Consider the following 16,441-nt stretch of genomic DNA (forward strand, 5'->3'; position numbering starts at 1 on the left):
CTCTGTGTGCCTACGTCTGGTCTCGGCTTCAGGAACAAACCTCCTTTACTCTTTGGTCTGGATTGTATCCAAGGCAGATAGAACCTCTGGGCCAAGGTGGGCGCAGCCCAAGGCCCTGCTGACAGTTCAGAGTAGAACCAGCACAACCAGACCCTGGGGCCTTCCAGAGGCTTCCACACCAGGGGTACAGTGGGGCTGGCAGACGAGGGTACCAGCTGGGAGCCGAGAGGGCCACATCCCTGCCCCAAACCCGAGTCTGGTCAGCTCTTCCCCCAGGGACAGATACTTGGTGGCGAAGAGAGGGAGCTGAGAAGTCACCCAAGGAGGTGACCCAGGCGGGTCTGTCTGGGATTCAAAAGGAGGCAGCCCATTCTTGGCCTTGGCTACTTCCATAGGGTCCAAATTCAGAGCCTGCAAAAGGGCAGGGGAAATGGAGACAGAGGGACAGGGAGTTACTCCTGCCAAGCTCCCCACGCCAGAGTCCAGCCATCTCACTGCTCCCTTTACAGCAACCCCACGCCCACGGGGCTGGGCCCGTGTGAAGAAGTGAAAGTCCAGAGCACCTCCGGCCATGCCCTGTCAGCCCACGTGCTAGGAGGGCCTGGGCTCTGGTCTCCCTCTGCAGATGCAGTAACAGCAGCTCCGAGAGGCTACAGGCTTTTCTGGGGCCACACCACCAGGAAGCACAGGGCCTGCTTTCCAGCCCAGGTCTCCTGATGCCCAGTCTTGGCATCCACTGCCCTGGGTAGGAAAAGGGTAGGCAGGAGAGGGTCTTTCCATGCTGTTTGTCAAGGGCCAAGGAACAGATATTGAGGAACTACTGGGCAGGGGACTTTCTCAGTCAGATGGCCAAGGGTCCTGCCCAGGGGTCAGTACTCTTCCTTGGTGACATAAGGTCCCCTTCCCCCACTACCAGGGGACAGATGAGGTTCAGGGAAAGGTCCTTAATGAGTCACTGAATAAGCCCTGCCAAGGGCCTGGCACACCTCAGGGCTTGTCCCCAGACCAGACCTTCCTCTCTGTCCGCTAGGTCGTGGACTCCCAGGAGGGCAGGGTAGGAGTAGCCCCAAGGATCCCTAGAAGACCCTGCCCTTGCCGACAGGGAGACGGAGGCCCGAGGACTGTCCAAGGTCATGCCCACGGAAGTAATAGCAGCACCCTCCCCACAATTTACATTGAGGATTAAATGAGATAATACAAGCCAAGCACTCAGCCCACAGCTAGCCTTCAAACCGATACTGTTATTATTGTCATCACTTTTGTGAGTTTGCCCATGGGAGCCACGTTACCAGGTCTGCAGGAGAAGAAAGAGTGCCCTCCCTGTTTGCAGGCCAGGCCTCTGACCCAGCCAGTTTCTCACAGTGGAGGTGGAAAGGGCTGAGATGCAGGAGACGGGGACCCAGCCTCACCTGGCCTCTACTTAGCTGCCTGACCCCGGGGCAAGCCCTGCTGCCCACTCCCTGTTTTCTTCCCACTGAAAAATAAGCTAGATGTTCAGTGTGGGAAGATTTCTTCCCGTGTGGGGACTTCCAACTTCAGCAGCACCAGTCCCACCAGGGGCAGCTGGGAAAGCGTGTGCCTGGCTCGGAGGAAGAAGCCCGGCTCAGAGACAGACAAAGGCGCCCTGTGCAGGCCTTGCCTCTGGCCGGGCCCAGAGTTCTGGAGGCTTCCATACCCAGCCCGAGAGCTTCCAAGAATCACAGTTGCAAGTTATTACTTGAAAGTTGTCAGACAGTTTACTTTGTGTTCCTGGAAGCTATAGTCCAGGAAAGTTGGTGGAGGGGCGGAGAGAGAGAGTGAAAGAGTGTGGAAGTCAGTGAAAGAAGGAAGAGCAGGGAGAGAGCAGACAGAGTGGAAAGAAGGGAAGAGGCGAGGCAAAGACAGACTCAGAGAGACAGACTGGGACAGGGAGAGGGCAGAGCCGGCAGGAGCGGTGGGCGGTGGCTGTGAGCGAGGCCAGGACACAGGCTCAAATGACCACAGCTTTGACTTTCTTCAGCCTGGGACACTGCCTGGCCTCAGAACAGAAGCAACAAGGTGCTTTCTTAACAGGAAACTCCCTCGCCTGTGTGGGAGGGCAGAGCCATTTAGGTGGTTTCTCTTGCTGCTCCCTTGAACACTCAGCCCACACCTTCACTCCCTTTTGGCCTGGGGACACAAATAGTGCTTGATTTTCGTTAAAACAGCACCACAAACATCCCCTCCGAAGCAGCACACTTCCCCTTTGCTGCCTGGCCTCTAGGAAACATGCTCCAAACGGCAAGAGCGGGCTGCTGTTGCCACAGTGACCAGCATCTCCAAGGCCCCGGCAGGTCACAAAGTCCTGACTCGGGCATCACCTGGATCCTATTGTGGGGACAATCACTACCACGATTTAGCACCTGTCACATGCCAGAACGCGGGTCAAGCTCTCCACGTGCACTGAATAAAGAATCCTCATACAAGCACAACAGAGGCCACGATTCATCCCATGTTACAGTGGGAAACCTTGGCCATCTGGCTTCTGAGCCCAGGCCTTAACCACTACTCTCAGCTGAAATAAAACAGAACCGCCTATGAGGCACATCATAAAGACAAAGGCTAAAGGAGCTTTGGCTCTGCCACTTAGAAGCAATGTGACCTTGGGGAAGTGGCTTGTTTGCTCAGTTCTGGCTTCCTCATCTCTAGGACCAGAATAACCGCCTCAGGGGGGTTGTCACGAGAACTAAGGGAGATCCTGTGAACGACCTAGCCCAGGCCCTGGCCCCAGGGGCACTCAGGAAAGTTTTGTGACCCAGCACGAGCCTGGCAAACCTTCAGCCCAGCCACCTCCCTCCACCACGCTCTGCGTGCAGGACTGAAGGAGGACATGGGTGTCGCTGGAGCATCACCTGGGTGCCAGGGACTGGGTGCCCAGGAGGGTCAGCCAGCGAGGGGCCCCTGACTTGGGAGGTGTTAGGCTTCTGGCCCCCGATCCCAGCTCCAGCCGCCTCCTCTGCCCTCTCTGTCCAGGCCCCACCCCACCCTCAGCCACTGGCAGGGTCCCCTTGGGTGGGGTGGGCAAGGCAGGGTAGGGCGGGGCTGAGCACAAGGGAGCGGGGCGTCATTATCACTCCCAGCAGAGATGGAGTTAAGCCTGCCTTCTTATCAGGGCCTCAGGTCCTGTGCTGATACACCCTGCCTGGCTCTGTGGGGGCTGGTGGGGGGCAGTGGTGGCTCCCCAAGTCTTTCCTCCTCTGAAATGGTCACCAGAGCAGGAATAGGAGAGGCAACCTGGGCTTGGACAATGTGCCATCCTAGGCAATCCCGTTCCTCTCTGGTAAAAATCTGTGAAATCGAGGGTGGAGAGGCAGCTAGATGAGATGACTCCTAAGTCCCTTCTAGCTCCAAAGACTTAGGACCCTGTGACCACCTGTGAGCTGGCCATAGTGGTCATCCTGTTACGGACGAGGGACCTGAGGCCGAGCAGAGGACAGAAACCTGCTCCCATGGCACACTAGCTGAGTGACACCCAGGCCTCCTGACTTCAGCCCGCTGCTCTTCCCAGCCCCGTGCCCTGAACTTCGGAAGGCCCATGGAGGAAACGGCTGGAGATGACAAGGGGTGGCTGCTTCTGGGCTCCCCCTCCTTCCATCAGGCTCCAGGAATGGGCAGGGTATCTCTCAGAGTGGCTCCAGACCTGTGGGCACATGCTAGCCCTGCTTGGGGATCACTCCTTGGCTCCTGCCTAAGGGAATGCAGGCTTCCAGGGTGTGTGGAGAGCTGGCCCCGTTTTCAGGCCCTGATAACACCCCTCCCCATATCAGTGAGCCAAGGATTGAGAGGTGTGTCTGGGAGTCAAGAGCAGGTTCAGCAGAAATGTGGAGGTGGCTGAAAGCAAAGGTGGGTGCAGATCAACCAAGGCCTACAGGACAGGAAAGAATCTCCGAGGGATGTCCAAGGCTTAGGGGAGAGGGAGTCAAAGGAAGGGGTGAGCTAGGTCCCACTTACTGCTTGGGAGATGAAATGCTTAATCCAAGGTGCTTTCCTAAGGGAATCCTAGAAATCTCAGAGACCCAGAGAGAGAGACCCAGAATCTACATCCCAGGGCAGGAGGGAACATGGCTGCCTTTGAGAAAGTTATGTCCTTGCCCAGTGAGGAAACTGAGGCCCAGGCTGTTGAGGGAGATGACTCACACGTGGCTTAGGACTTGGAAGTCCCTACCTGAGACTGGGTGAGTCCCCCTACAGCTGGAGGCAGGGACCTGGTGGGTGCAGTCCTGATGAACCAGGCAGAGTAGCAGAGAGACGGGCAGCAGGACAAGGCAGGGCTAGGCCTGGCCTTCTCGGCCCCTGTGGAGCTGGGGCTCTAGGCAGGCTCCATTCAGGCACCCAGTCAGTTCCATGAATATCCTCCATCCAGGCCTTGGCCCGGGTTCCTGAATTCTTGTCCTCTCTGGCCGAGGCCCAGACCATCCTGAGGACTCCCATTTGGGAGCTGACCTCAGAGCCTCTCCTCACTGCAGGGCAGCCTGGGCTGAGCTGGGCTCTCTGAACACACACAGACACAAGACTCACACAGATTTGTGCACCACATACATACCTGGGTCCAGGGCCCAAAAGGTCTCATGCCCTCATCCCCTCACCATGCGAACACGGACTGTGGGCTACCCAGACAGGCAACGCTGCTTCAGCTTTGCTTGAAAATACGAGCCTTAAGGATTTTAAATGTGGCCATGGAAGCCACATACCATAAGGCCAAAACTGGGCTGCCTTTTTCTTTGCCAGTGAATACCCCACACCCCTCCCAGGAATCCAAGGTTAACCCTGAGTGCTGAGAAAAGGCTTGAGCCCCAAGGGAGGTTGGGACTTGAGAGACACTGGGACCAGGGCAAAGGGGGCGAGAAAGAGCTGGAGTCCTTAGGTTGAACAAGGCTGGCCAAGACCCAGAGCCAGAGCCAGTGCCGTGGGGGAGGCTGGGCCTGGACATGGAAGGGCCTGAGGCTGCCACAGACAGGATGGGAGGAAGAAGGAAAGAGCCTCAAAGGGGACTCAATGTGGAGAGAACCTGAGCCATGCCCTGCATCATCGGTCACCCACCTCCCCAGCTGGGCTGACACATGTGGAGGATGAGCTCCTGTCCCCAGGACACAAGCACACACGTGCACACACAGGCACACACCTTCACAGGCCCCTGGGGTGTTCATCTGACCCTTCGGTGACGTCCTTCCCTCTCTCCCTCAACACACCTCATTTTGCCTGAATACAGGGGTGGTAGGAAACAGAGTGGTCGGAGCCCATCCTCACCTCCTAAGGCAGCAGGTCTGAAAGCTCAGGGTGGCAGGACCCCATGGGGCCCTTGAGATTCAGGGATGGGGCACTTCAGATTCTGACTCCGCCCCTCTCCCCACCAGAGATGCTGAGTCAGTGGTCTGGGGCTCAGGTAATTCTGATGTGGTGTGGTAGCTGCGTGGTGGACAAAATAATCATCATCATAGTGGCTGCATTCATTGTGTGCCTACTGCATACCTGGTGTTTTACATGAACCACCTCATTTCATCTTCTAACAACTTTCCTGGAAGGTGCCATTAGTTCTATTCCCAAGGTCACTCTGGCCACTTGAGGAACCACAGTTCGACTTGGTTCCCTCGCACTCACCCTATCCCCGCCCCTCCTTCCCCTACAGACTCACAGGGCCTGTAACCCACCCTAGACACAGGACCGGAACAAGCACCTGACTCCCCCAAAAGAGGGAGTGGCCAGGATGAGACCGGCTTGCAGGAAAGATGCAGGATTGGACTATGATGGAGAACAATCCCACACCTCCACCTCCTGGGATGAGGCAGGAGGAGGGCCTGCTCCCAGCCTGAGAGCCAGCCCCAACCCACCCCGGAGGCGCCAGTGTGGCAGGGCTGGACCAGGCCAGGCTTGGCGAATTCCCAGGAGGCGGGCGCCCCCTGCAGCCAGACGGGGGTGCAGCAGGGCGTCGGCCGGGACTTTCCCGCGGCTGACACCCTCACGGCTGGGTTTTCTCTTATAACATCCCCAGCCCTCGCCGTGGTTGTTATGGTTGCCCCATTTTAACGATGAGAGCAATGTTGAGTGTCTTGCCCAAGGTCGCAGAGTCAGTCAGTATTGGATCTTGGCTCCTCCCTCCCAGCCCCTCAGAGCCCGCCACATCCCCATAATCCCTCGCACTCAGGACAGACAGCGCAGCAAGGCAGTCGGAGGAGGCAGGCAAAGGGTATTTAATGGGCTTTGGGGCCTCCCAGCACTCCCGCCAGGGGGGTGGGTAAGGGCAGGGCACAGAGGTCTCCACGAGGGGCTCAAGAGGTGGGGTTCGGGTGCAGGGGCTCCTGGCATCGGCCAGTGCGAAAGGGCGAGAGGCAGACGGAGCTTCGCCTGGGGGCCTCCCGCAGCGGGGGCAGCACCGGGCCAGCCTGGAGCTAAACATAGAGTGGGGGATGGGTGCTCTCCCCGAAACCCGCCCCCCAGCCCACCCAACCGGGGAGCAAGAAACCGTCCAAGCCACCGCCCCCTACAGGCAGAGCAAAGGGAGTGGGTTGGCACCCAGAATGTCCCTGCAGGTGCCTGGTGTGTGGGACATCCTAATGCTCCACTTCCATATGGTTCACAGACTGGGCTTCAGCGCAAAAGGTGCCTTTAAATAGGGGAATCTGCCCCCCAACCCAATTATAAACCACTGAACTAGTCTCAGTCCTCATTAATAGCTGAAGAAACTGAGGCCCAGAAGGAATAAATGACTGGCCCAAGGCCATCCGGCAAGTGAATGGTGTGGCCTTTTCCCTTTGTGTCTCCAGGGACCCCTGGTGTTTTCTGGAGACCTGTGACTCTACCTCCAACACTCCTCCAGCCTAAAATCTCCATCCCCTGAGCTCTGAGTGCTCCAGCTTCAGGGCAGCCCAACATGGGAGGGAGGGGGGTCCCGGACACCCGTACTATGGGCAGACGCCCCCTCCCAGCACACACAGGCACACACTCCTCACCTCCTGGAGGGCTGCAGCCTCACCACTCCCTGGGGGACCCTTCCCTGGTTTGTAAAGACCCAGAGGTTGGGGCTGGGAGCCAGACCCAGGCCCAGGGAGGGTTGGAGGACTGAGCACAGGAGGGCACACGGAGATGTGCGGATTGTGCACGGGCACCCAGTCAGGCATCTCCACTCTCTGCAGCCAGACAGCTTTGGCCATGTACCTAGGGAGTGACAAGCCAGATGCAAGGGGTCCCTGGCCCTCCTGGCCCTGCAGGGAGCAGGGGACCAGTCTCAACCAGGCTGCAGTGCCCCTCTACCCCATTTCTTGGTGAAAGAACCCACAGAGGCAAGGAAGAGGAGGCTCGAGAGGCTCCCACAATGCCTTGGAGAAAATCCCAAAAGAAGAACCATGAGTGTAAGGAGCTGGGAGCTGTGCTAAGGGGTCAGGGGAGATGACCCAGCCGCACCCCACCCCCCCAGCCCCCCGGGCCACCACTCAGGCCTCTGGTTTGCCAACTCACTTGGGTCCTAGCGGTGCACAGATTGTTAAATACCAGTTGCTGGCACAGCCATGGTCGAAGGGGTTGTATCCCTGCAGGTGTTGGCACTGGAGTGGGGGGTGAGGACAGGAAGAGGAGCTCAGATCTAGCAGGAATGGGCGGACCAGCCCCCTCACCTGCCCTCCCTGCACAGGCCAGCTCAGTCCAGGGCTGCAGCAAGACTCCAAGGACAGAGAAGCCAGGAGAGTCAGGCAAGGCCTCCCCCAACACACTTCTGGCATTGCTCTGGCATTGCTCCCACCTCCCCTGCCTTTTCAGGGGTCCTCCCCCATCACCTTGTAGCCTCCCGTTCTCAGTATCCTCCCCTTCTCTGTCTCCTTTGACCACACACATCCTCCAGGTACTTCCTTCCGGGTACACTTTCAGATCTTCCTTTTGCTGCTAAACTGCTCCAAAGACAGTTCCACCCCTGCTCCCTCAACTTCTCTACTTTCTCATGTTTCATTTTTTGCTAAAATTGTGCCTTCCCTGAATTTCACTGTCAGTGAAGGGCAGCTGTATGGGGTGCAACCATATTGCCCTAACCAAAAGCACATGGGCCTGAAAGTCTGGGCTGAAGGTCTTGAGCACCCAGTGCTTGACCAATGAATGTAAAGATCAAGGCAAAGGTCAAGTCCTCCTCTGGTCACTCTTGACCATGTTCTCTTCCTCTCCTCCTGCCACCTATCAGTCTCGCCCCCTCCTCCTCCCCAGCACAGCGAGACACTGGGACTTCAAGAGCCTTAGCTACAGAATGTTAGTCATGACACAAAGTGGCCCAGGAGCACCTCGGCCCCACCAGCTCCCCTGTGTCGCGTGCCCCTGTTATGAAGATTTTTATCTTCAACACTATTCTGCACCAGAGGGAACCAGGACTCCATGCAGGGCAGCTGACACCTAGGGGAGGAGAAGTCAAGACCCCAGAACATCCCGTTGTTGCCAAAAAGCAATACTATCATGATATTTTGAGTTCTGCCTACTTTATGGTGTGTAAAGCATTTAAGAAAAACCAGTATTCTATTCTATTCTAATTAAATGGTTATAAGAGTTTGATCAAACTGACAGTCAGAATTTAAAATCTAGAGAAATAAATTTTTATTTGCTAGATGTACATGATGTATAGAAAAATGTTGATTGCTCAGTGCTTAAGGAGTGGTAATTGTTTAATGAAATCCTAAGAACTGACCAATAAAGTAGAACTCCTCCCTCTCCCCACATGGGACCCTCAGACGTGAATGGAATCCAACAGCTCGGAAGTTCCCAGACTGTCCTCTCTCACGGGCTCCAGACCTGGTCTCCGGCTCCAATTCTGTGTCTCAAACGCACTCACACCCCACAGGACCAAAACCGAAGTGAGGGCCATGTCTCCTGCTCAATTCCCTGATGCCTCTGCTCTCTCACCTTCTACCCCAAGGATTGGAGCATCAGGCTTCTCTCTCTTCTTCTCTTTCTTTCTCTCCCAAAGCATTATACATTCCTTTATAGGTTCACTCATTTGTTCATAAATATTTAGGGACCTCAACACTGTTCCAGGCATTGTGCTGGGGACTGAGGACACACCACAGACAACAAAGCCAGCCTTAACTTTCAGAGTGGTGAGAGCAGCGCAGAGAGGGCTTTGGTGAGAAGGGCAGGCAGCCCAGGCCAAGACTCCAAGGTGCAGGCAGGGGACTAGCAGCCTAGACAGCAGAGAGCGCTGAGCCCTGAGCAGCTGGGGAAGGACCCCTGCAGGGACATTCTGTCTCAGGTTCTGCTGTGTCCAGGCTGGAAAGGTTAGTCTGAGGACTGCCTGCTGCTTGGGCCACCTGCAGCACCCGTGTGACAGTGAGGATGGACGCAGTGCTGGAGTGGGTTGAGGAGGGTGAAGAATGACACTAATGAGCACAGCCAACTCTTTCAGGAAATATGGCTACGCTGGAGAGGAGAGCACAGCAGGTGGAGTGGAGGGCTGTGATGTTAAGGGATGTCTGCTTTGTTGTTAAGATGCGAGTGACATGAACATGTGTAATGACGATGGGAAGGAATGGTAATAACGGTAACATGCAAGCTGCTTATTCATACCAACCACCATTCTGTGTATCTTACACATACTCATCTATGCTGTCCTCTTTTACACATGGGGAAACTGAGGCACCAGATGGCTAAGTAACACAGCCAAGATCTCCCTGCTGGTATGTCATGGAGCTGTGATTTGAATTCATGTGGTCTGGCTCCAGAGCCCTTGCTGTCTAAGCAAGTGGCCCAGCAGAAGTTGTGGTCAAGGGGTGGAGGCAGGAAGGAAATGCAGCTGAGGTGTGTGAAGAATGCCTGGAATGGGTTCTGGTAATGGAAGAGCCCTGCCTGGTGAATCACAGAGTGCAGACCACACTTAGGTTTCCTATAAGGCCTATAAGAGGCTATAAGATCCTGGTTTCGTATAGACAGCCCCATCTGAACAGTGGAAGGAGGGCAGGCCTATGGCCTGACCTGGGATGGAAGAATCACAGGATGTGGGAAGGGAGAGTACTGCCCAGGAGAGGCTGAAATGATGGACTGAGGCTGGAGAGAGAAGACATGCAGACCACACGGAGCTGATGAGTAAGGGCTGAGCAGAGGAGTCACAGGTGGGCTGAGAACCAAATATGGGTAGGGTAGAGTGATTAAGTGGTGACTGGAAGGATGGAAAATGGTGAGCAAAGAAGGCTCCTCTGTCCTTTCAGCTGTCTCAATGTCTCCAGCCTCTCCCTCATTGATGTGGCCCACTACAGTCTTCCTAAAACAGCCTTTAGTCAAGTCATTGTCATGTGGAAGGAATCCCTTGGCAAGGATGTTCATTTTTACCACTCCTAGTCAGCACAGTACTCCAAGACAGTGCAGTAAGAAAAGAAAAAGAAATAAAGCCATACATGTTGGAAAGGAAGAAATGAAACTGCCCTTTTCACAGATGACATGATTTTCTATGTAGAATCAACAAAAAAGCTATTAGAACTAAAAAATGAGTCCAGAAAAATTGCAAGATTCAAGACTAATATCAAAAATCCATTGATTTTTCTTTAATAAATAAATGGAAATGAAATTTTTAAAAATCATAATAACACGAAAACTTACTTAGAAAAAATCTAACACAATGTAGGCAAGATCTATATGCTAAAAACTATAAGACACTAATGAAAGAAATCAAAGAAGACCCTAAATAAATGGAGAGGTATACCACATTCATGGAATTATGAACTCTTAAAACTCAATATTGTTAAATTGACAATTTTCAAAATTGATCCATAGGTTCAACACAATCCAAATGAAAATCTCAGCAAATTTTTTTTGCAGAAAATGACAAATTGATTCTAAAATTTTTATGGAAAGTCAAGGTAACTAGGATAGCCAAAAGAACTCTGAAAAAGAACAAAGTTGGAGAATTCACATTGCATGATTTCAGACCAAAGCTACTAATCAAGATAGTGTGGTAGTGGCAAAAGAATAGAGTGTCCAGAAATACACCCACACCTAATAGATTTTTGACAAATGTGCAAAGGCAACTCAATGGAAGGGACAGTCTTTTTTTTTAATGGTGCTGGCGCAACCCACATGCAAAAAAATAAATCTTGACCCATGCCTTGCATCATATACAAAATTTAACCCCAAATGAATCATAGTCCTAAATATAAAACCTAAAACTATAAAACTTCTAGAAGAAGACATATAAGAAGATCTTTGTGACCTTGGGTTAAGATAAGACTTCTTAATTACACACAAAAACACAATTCATAAAAGAAAAATTGATAATGTACTTCATCAAAACTTAAAACTTGATCTTTGGAGGACACTGTTTTAAAAATGAGATGATAAGCCACAAACTGGGAGAAAATATTTGCAAAACACATATCTGAATCCTGAATACATAAATAACTCTTAAAACTCAATATTAAGAAAACAATTTTTTTAATGGGCAGAAGATTGGAATAGACATTTAATCAAAGATACACTGATGGCAGAAAAGAACATAAAATGATGTTCAAAAATCATTAGTCATTAGGAAAATGCAAATTAGAACCACAATGAGATATCACTACACATCTACACATTTATTAGACTGGCTAAGTTAAAAAAAAAAAACAGAAACAAAAACTGACAACTTCAGATGTCAATGATGCAGAGCAACTGGAATTTCTCATCCATTGCTTATGGGAATGCAAAATGGTACAGCCATTTTGGAAGACAATTTGGGAGTTTCTTATAAAGTTAAACATACAGTTACTCAGCAATGTCACCCTTAAGTATATACCCCTCACCAAAATGAAAACTTGTATTCACATGCCTGTACACCCATGTTTATAGTGGCTTTATTTATAAACACCAAAAACTGGAAACAACTCAAATATCCTTCAGCTGGCGAATGGGTAAACAAGCTGTGTGTGCCATAGCCACATGACAGAACACCACAAGCAATTAAAAAGGAGGAAACTACTAATATGGGCAACAACATGGATGAATCTCAAATGCATTATGCTAAGTGCAAGAAATGAGGCTCAAAAAGCTATGACTGCATTTACATGAGATTCTGAAAAAGGGAAAACTATTGGAATAGAAGACAGACCAGTGGTTGCCAGGGGCTGAAGGTAGGGAGAGAAGCTGACTATGAAAAGCCGTGGGGAACTTCTGGGGAAGATGGAACCGTTCTAAATCTTGATTGTGGCGGTGATTAGTGGGCTGTATGTATTTCTCAAAACTCATACAACTGTGCACTAAAAAAGGGTGAATTTTACTGTATGTAAAGAAAAAAAAATCCTATCAAGGCTTCCAGGTTCTACTGCACCAAGATTAAATTATCCGCATGACTCTTTTGCCTTTTAAATCTGGCCAATCCCAGGCGTTCCACTTGCTTTCCCATGCCACCTTCTGCTCCAATTAGAACTGTTTCCTCATCATCCTATCAACATTCCACAGACTTTCAGGCCTCCCTGCTTTTTTTTTTTTTTTTTTTTTTTGCAAGCTTCGCCCCACACTGCAGTGCCCTCCCCACAGACTTCCTCCAAACCACTGCGTGGCACGTCCTAGTTCACCCTGCGGTCCTCACTGCACTCTCGATGCCCTCTCCGAGTCTGTACTGCACTACGTAGGGTAGGCCCCTCTCAGTGTTTACGGATGTCTGGAGGGTGTTCCTCGGATTTAAGGTTCCTTGTGAACACGAGCGTAGGATGCAGCCTTACACACCTCTAAGCCCGTCGCGCAAAATAATGCGTACGCGGCCCACACAGAGTAGTCCCTCGACGCAGCGCACCCAGAAAGGAGAGTGACCACCGAGCTCCAGAGGGAGGTGAGATTTGAGCTGAATCTGGGTCTGGAAGGGCTAATGAGGCACCTTCCAGGGAGGTCAGGCAATCAAGGACCAGGGAGAAGGAGAAAGACTGGAAGTGCGGAAGTCCCGGAGGCGCCAGGGGACCGCCCACAGCCCGGTATCTTGGCGCCCCGCTCGGCCCCGCGTACCTTGCCTTCGTAGGAACGCTCGGCCGCGCTCACCGACATGGCCTGGATCAGCAGGAGCAGGAAGAGTGGCACCAGGAAACCGGTGGCGGGTACAGCCACCACGATGCTGCGCACAAGCTAAGGAGCAGCGCAACCAGAATGTCCTCCCTGGTCCCGCCCCTCAGCCGGTCCCCGCCCCCGCTCCAGCAGCCCCTCCCGCAACCAGCCCGGCGCATCCTCTCCCCAGGCTGTAAACTTCAACCTCGACCTACCCTGCGGTCCAGGCCCCCGTGCCACCTCTAGCACTCCTCATCCAGGGTCCTGCTAAATGCTCAACGCTTCATAGGCCCTCCTAGCCCCATCCCTCTTCCCTGACCTCACCTGGTCCCAGACTGATCCTCCGGAGCGGCTTCGCTGTTTAACCCTGCCCATCATTAGCTCTGTCCGCGTGACTCCGCCCCTCGGGTGTCCCCGCGCTCCCCACGACTCCCCTATTGGGTCCCGCAGCCTGGCGGATACGCGATAGCCTTGTCCATGGAGAACGGCAGGTGGGTCGTGCGCACCAGGAAAATCAGACAGGTGACTAAAATGGCGCCCGAGTAAAGGCATAGGGACAGGACGAGCAGCATGAAGAAGCGGAAGTTGCGGTGACCGATGCAGTTATTGACCCACTTGCAGTGGTGGTCAAAGTCCTGGGCAAGTGGGAAAGGGGTCAGGCCTCGAGGACACAACCTCTGACCCAGCCTCCATAGCCCCTAAATCTGAGGTCTTACCCCCACACCCGCTAAGTCACCTGCCCCACGTACTGGCTCCCTTTCCTGGGAAGAAACTGAGCCACAAAGTCCCTAACGATGCTGGCATCTCTGTGGTTAGGGCACCGTAGGGCTCTGAGGCTCACTCACATAGCTGAATGTCAAGAGGCCTTTAGAGGCAAGGCCTGCCCGATCTTCAGTGGGACACATCCTGGTGTAACTTTGAGCGGGACATAGACTACCTCTGGGCCTCCGTTTCCTCATCCATTGGCTGAGCGTAATAATAACAGCCTTGTCCAGCCAGCCTCCCAGGTTGTGCACATAAAAGACAAGCATTCAGAGCCCAGGAGACCCACTTGCACGGACAACCAGAAGAGGATAGGCAAGTTCCCCTGCAGTCAGCCTGAGGGTCTTGGGCATCTAGTGTCAGCAAGCCCTGGGTAGGACAGGGGTGTCTTTCCTCCCCTGGGTCTGACCAGGCTCAGCATAGGTGTGGATGCCCTTCTGCATGTCAGCACCAGTGTGGGTAAGGACTAGCCTCCCAGAACAGGTGCAGGCACAGAGGCATTGACCTGCATGAGTGACCAAGAGTGGCTGGGAGTTACTGCCACCCTTGGTCCTTTGCAGAACTGGAAGTGGTTTCACTCTCATCACCGGCCCCGTGGGAATGGGTCTTCTGATCCCAGGCAGGGGCTGGGAGGGTAGGTAGGCAGGCGAGAGGGGCACTCACCTCCACACAGATGTTGCACCAGGGGCAGTGGTAGGTCCGGGGAGGGCGGTGGAAGCAGCACTTTTGGCACCACTGCAGGCGGAATGCCCTGTGGTTCACCCATACCACATGCACCATCATGGGGCCCTGTTCGTTGGAGCCTGTCATGGGAAGAGGACTGAGTAGCAGCAAGAGGCCCTTCCCTCAGTCGGCTGCAGCAGAAGGGTGTGGGTAGGCAGCCCCACAGCATCACTGGGCTCCAGGAGGGGTGGGGATGAGGTGGATAGGGGAATCTCTAGTCCCCACTGAGTAAGCTGACCAAGCTCAGAAAGGCTGGCAGTCAAAGGGGAGGTGGGTTGCCAGACCCAGGAGTTCTTTGAGAACTCAGGCCTTTGGCAATGTGATTGATGTTTGAGGGAGCTTATGCAGTGGGCAGAAGGAAGAGAAAACTGAGTGGTTGTGAAAAGCTGGCTTCTCTCTCCAGCCTGCCCTGGCCCTCTCCTCCAAGGCAACTGCAAAACCTCTAGAATCCTGCTTTTCTACATCTCCATGGCTTAGGAAATGAAGTGCCAGAAGCAGGGCCTGAGCAAATGAGAACATGGGGTGAAGGAGTCCTGAGACCCCAAGCAGGGAGATGGGAGGAGCACTTAAGGAACCGCCCCACCCCCGGCAGGCAGGAGCCCTTTAGGGTGCTACCTCCTTCTCCCCGGGGGCCAGTGTTTCACCTTGATGCAAGATGCCAGGGTCTGAGAAGTTGAGAGAAACAAGACTGAAGAAGGTGATGACAAAGAGGAAGCCTGTGATGACGGGAAAGGCCCATTCCCCGTTCTGGGCCAGCCACCTGCAACTGAGATCAGAGCAGGACTCAGCCCTGATCTGGGGAGGCCTGAAGCTCCCCCAGGACCCAGTCCACCTGGTCAGGACCCACAGACCATAAATTCTGCTGTAAATATCCAGGCTAGGGACAGATCCATAGAGACTCCACCACATGTCACCCAGTATTACCAGCCAAATGCACCAAGTGCTCTATGCCTCTGTGCCTTGGCCCATTCAGTTCCCTCGGCCTAGAGCACCCTTCCTTCCCTGACCCTTTTTCAGCAGCCCCCAACACCATTCTATCATTATGTGTTGTCCTTTCTGTCACTCTAGGAAATCTGCCAGCTTGTGTGGGATACACACGGGAATGCGAAGAAGAGGCCACTTAAAACGACCAGCAGCACTACGTTGAAGGCAGCAAACAGGCTTGGGAGGATCCAGGGGAGTAGGGCCTGAGGCAGGGGATGGCTCTCCTTCATGTGGGGTGTGGCATCCTTCAAGAGCGGCATGGCTGGACCTTCTGTGCCCCCAGGGGGGATCAGAGCCTCCAGGCTCCCTCCCCTCTGCTGGCTCCAGGAGCCCCATGGTCACAGCAGCCTTGGAAGCCACAGCCCAGGGTGGAAGGAAAGCAGTCCCAGTGTGACATCACAGAAGCCAAGGAGAATGGGGGCTAGGAACTCTTCCGCTGAACAGTCTGGAGCCTGTGACTGTCCTGTCCGACAGCAACCTCCCCCCACCCTGCTTGTGCTGGGGACTGAGAGGTCCTGCCCATGAGAGGTTGGCTTTGAGACCTCGTGAGATTGGAGAAACTCATGGGGAGAAGGTGATTCTACTCACCCTTTCAGGCTTGCTGCTAATTGAAGCACACAATGCGCATTGCTCTATCTCCACTTTTTTTTCCTTTTTGTTATTACAAAATTGCACTTTGGGGGAAGAGGCAGATAGATCTTCCCTCATTTCCAGGGTTAGCTTCGTGACACAGAGACATAAGTGAATGCCCGAGGGTTTCTAGAAAAGTTTTGCTTTCCTGATAAAGGGAGAAAAGACAGTTGGGGCAGCTCTGTCCCTTTCTTCCTGTTCTGAACCTAGACATGCTGGCTGAAGTGTCACCTTGAGCCGTCAGTCATTAAGTCAATATGGGGCACAGACAGAAAGGCACAGATGACATTGAGCCACTGCCCCAGCCTTGGGCCACCTCCCTCTGAGCTGCTCATTGTATGGGAAGTAACTGGAT

General features: G+C 53.4%; 2 protein-coding genes across 2 annotated transcripts in view; both read right to left on the reverse strand.

Annotated features, from left to right (window-relative positions):
- TFRC (transferrin receptor) overlaps positions 1 to 13,098 on the reverse strand; it is a 104,942-nt gene extending 91,844 nt beyond the window's left edge. The window contains exon 1 of the mRNA XM_014560037.2: positions 12,952 to 13,098. The gene's annotated coding sequence lies outside the window, so the exon portion shown is untranslated. The remainder of the gene's footprint in view (positions 1 to 12,951) is intronic.
- ZDHHC19 (zinc finger DHHC-type palmitoyltransferase 19) lies at positions 6,422 to 16,125 on the reverse strand. The gene is given in 8 exon segments (XM_032481259.1): positions 6,422 to 7,041; positions 7,044 to 7,170; positions 7,471 to 7,556; positions 12,952 to 13,057; positions 13,450 to 13,622; positions 14,413 to 14,552; positions 15,117 to 15,238; positions 15,571 to 16,125. Coding segments are annotated over 8 exon segments (957 nt in total). The 5' UTR covers positions 15,717 to 16,125; the 3' UTR covers positions 6,422 to 6,984.
- Between the last annotated feature and the right edge of the window lie 316 nt (positions 16,126 to 16,441).

This window comes from Camelus ferus, chromosome 1, assembly GCF_009834535.1.
Source record: "Camelus ferus isolate YT-003-E chromosome 1, BCGSAC_Cfer_1.0, whole genome shotgun sequence".
Classification (NCBI taxonomy): Eukaryota; Metazoa; Chordata; class Mammalia; order Artiodactyla; family Camelidae; genus Camelus; species Camelus ferus.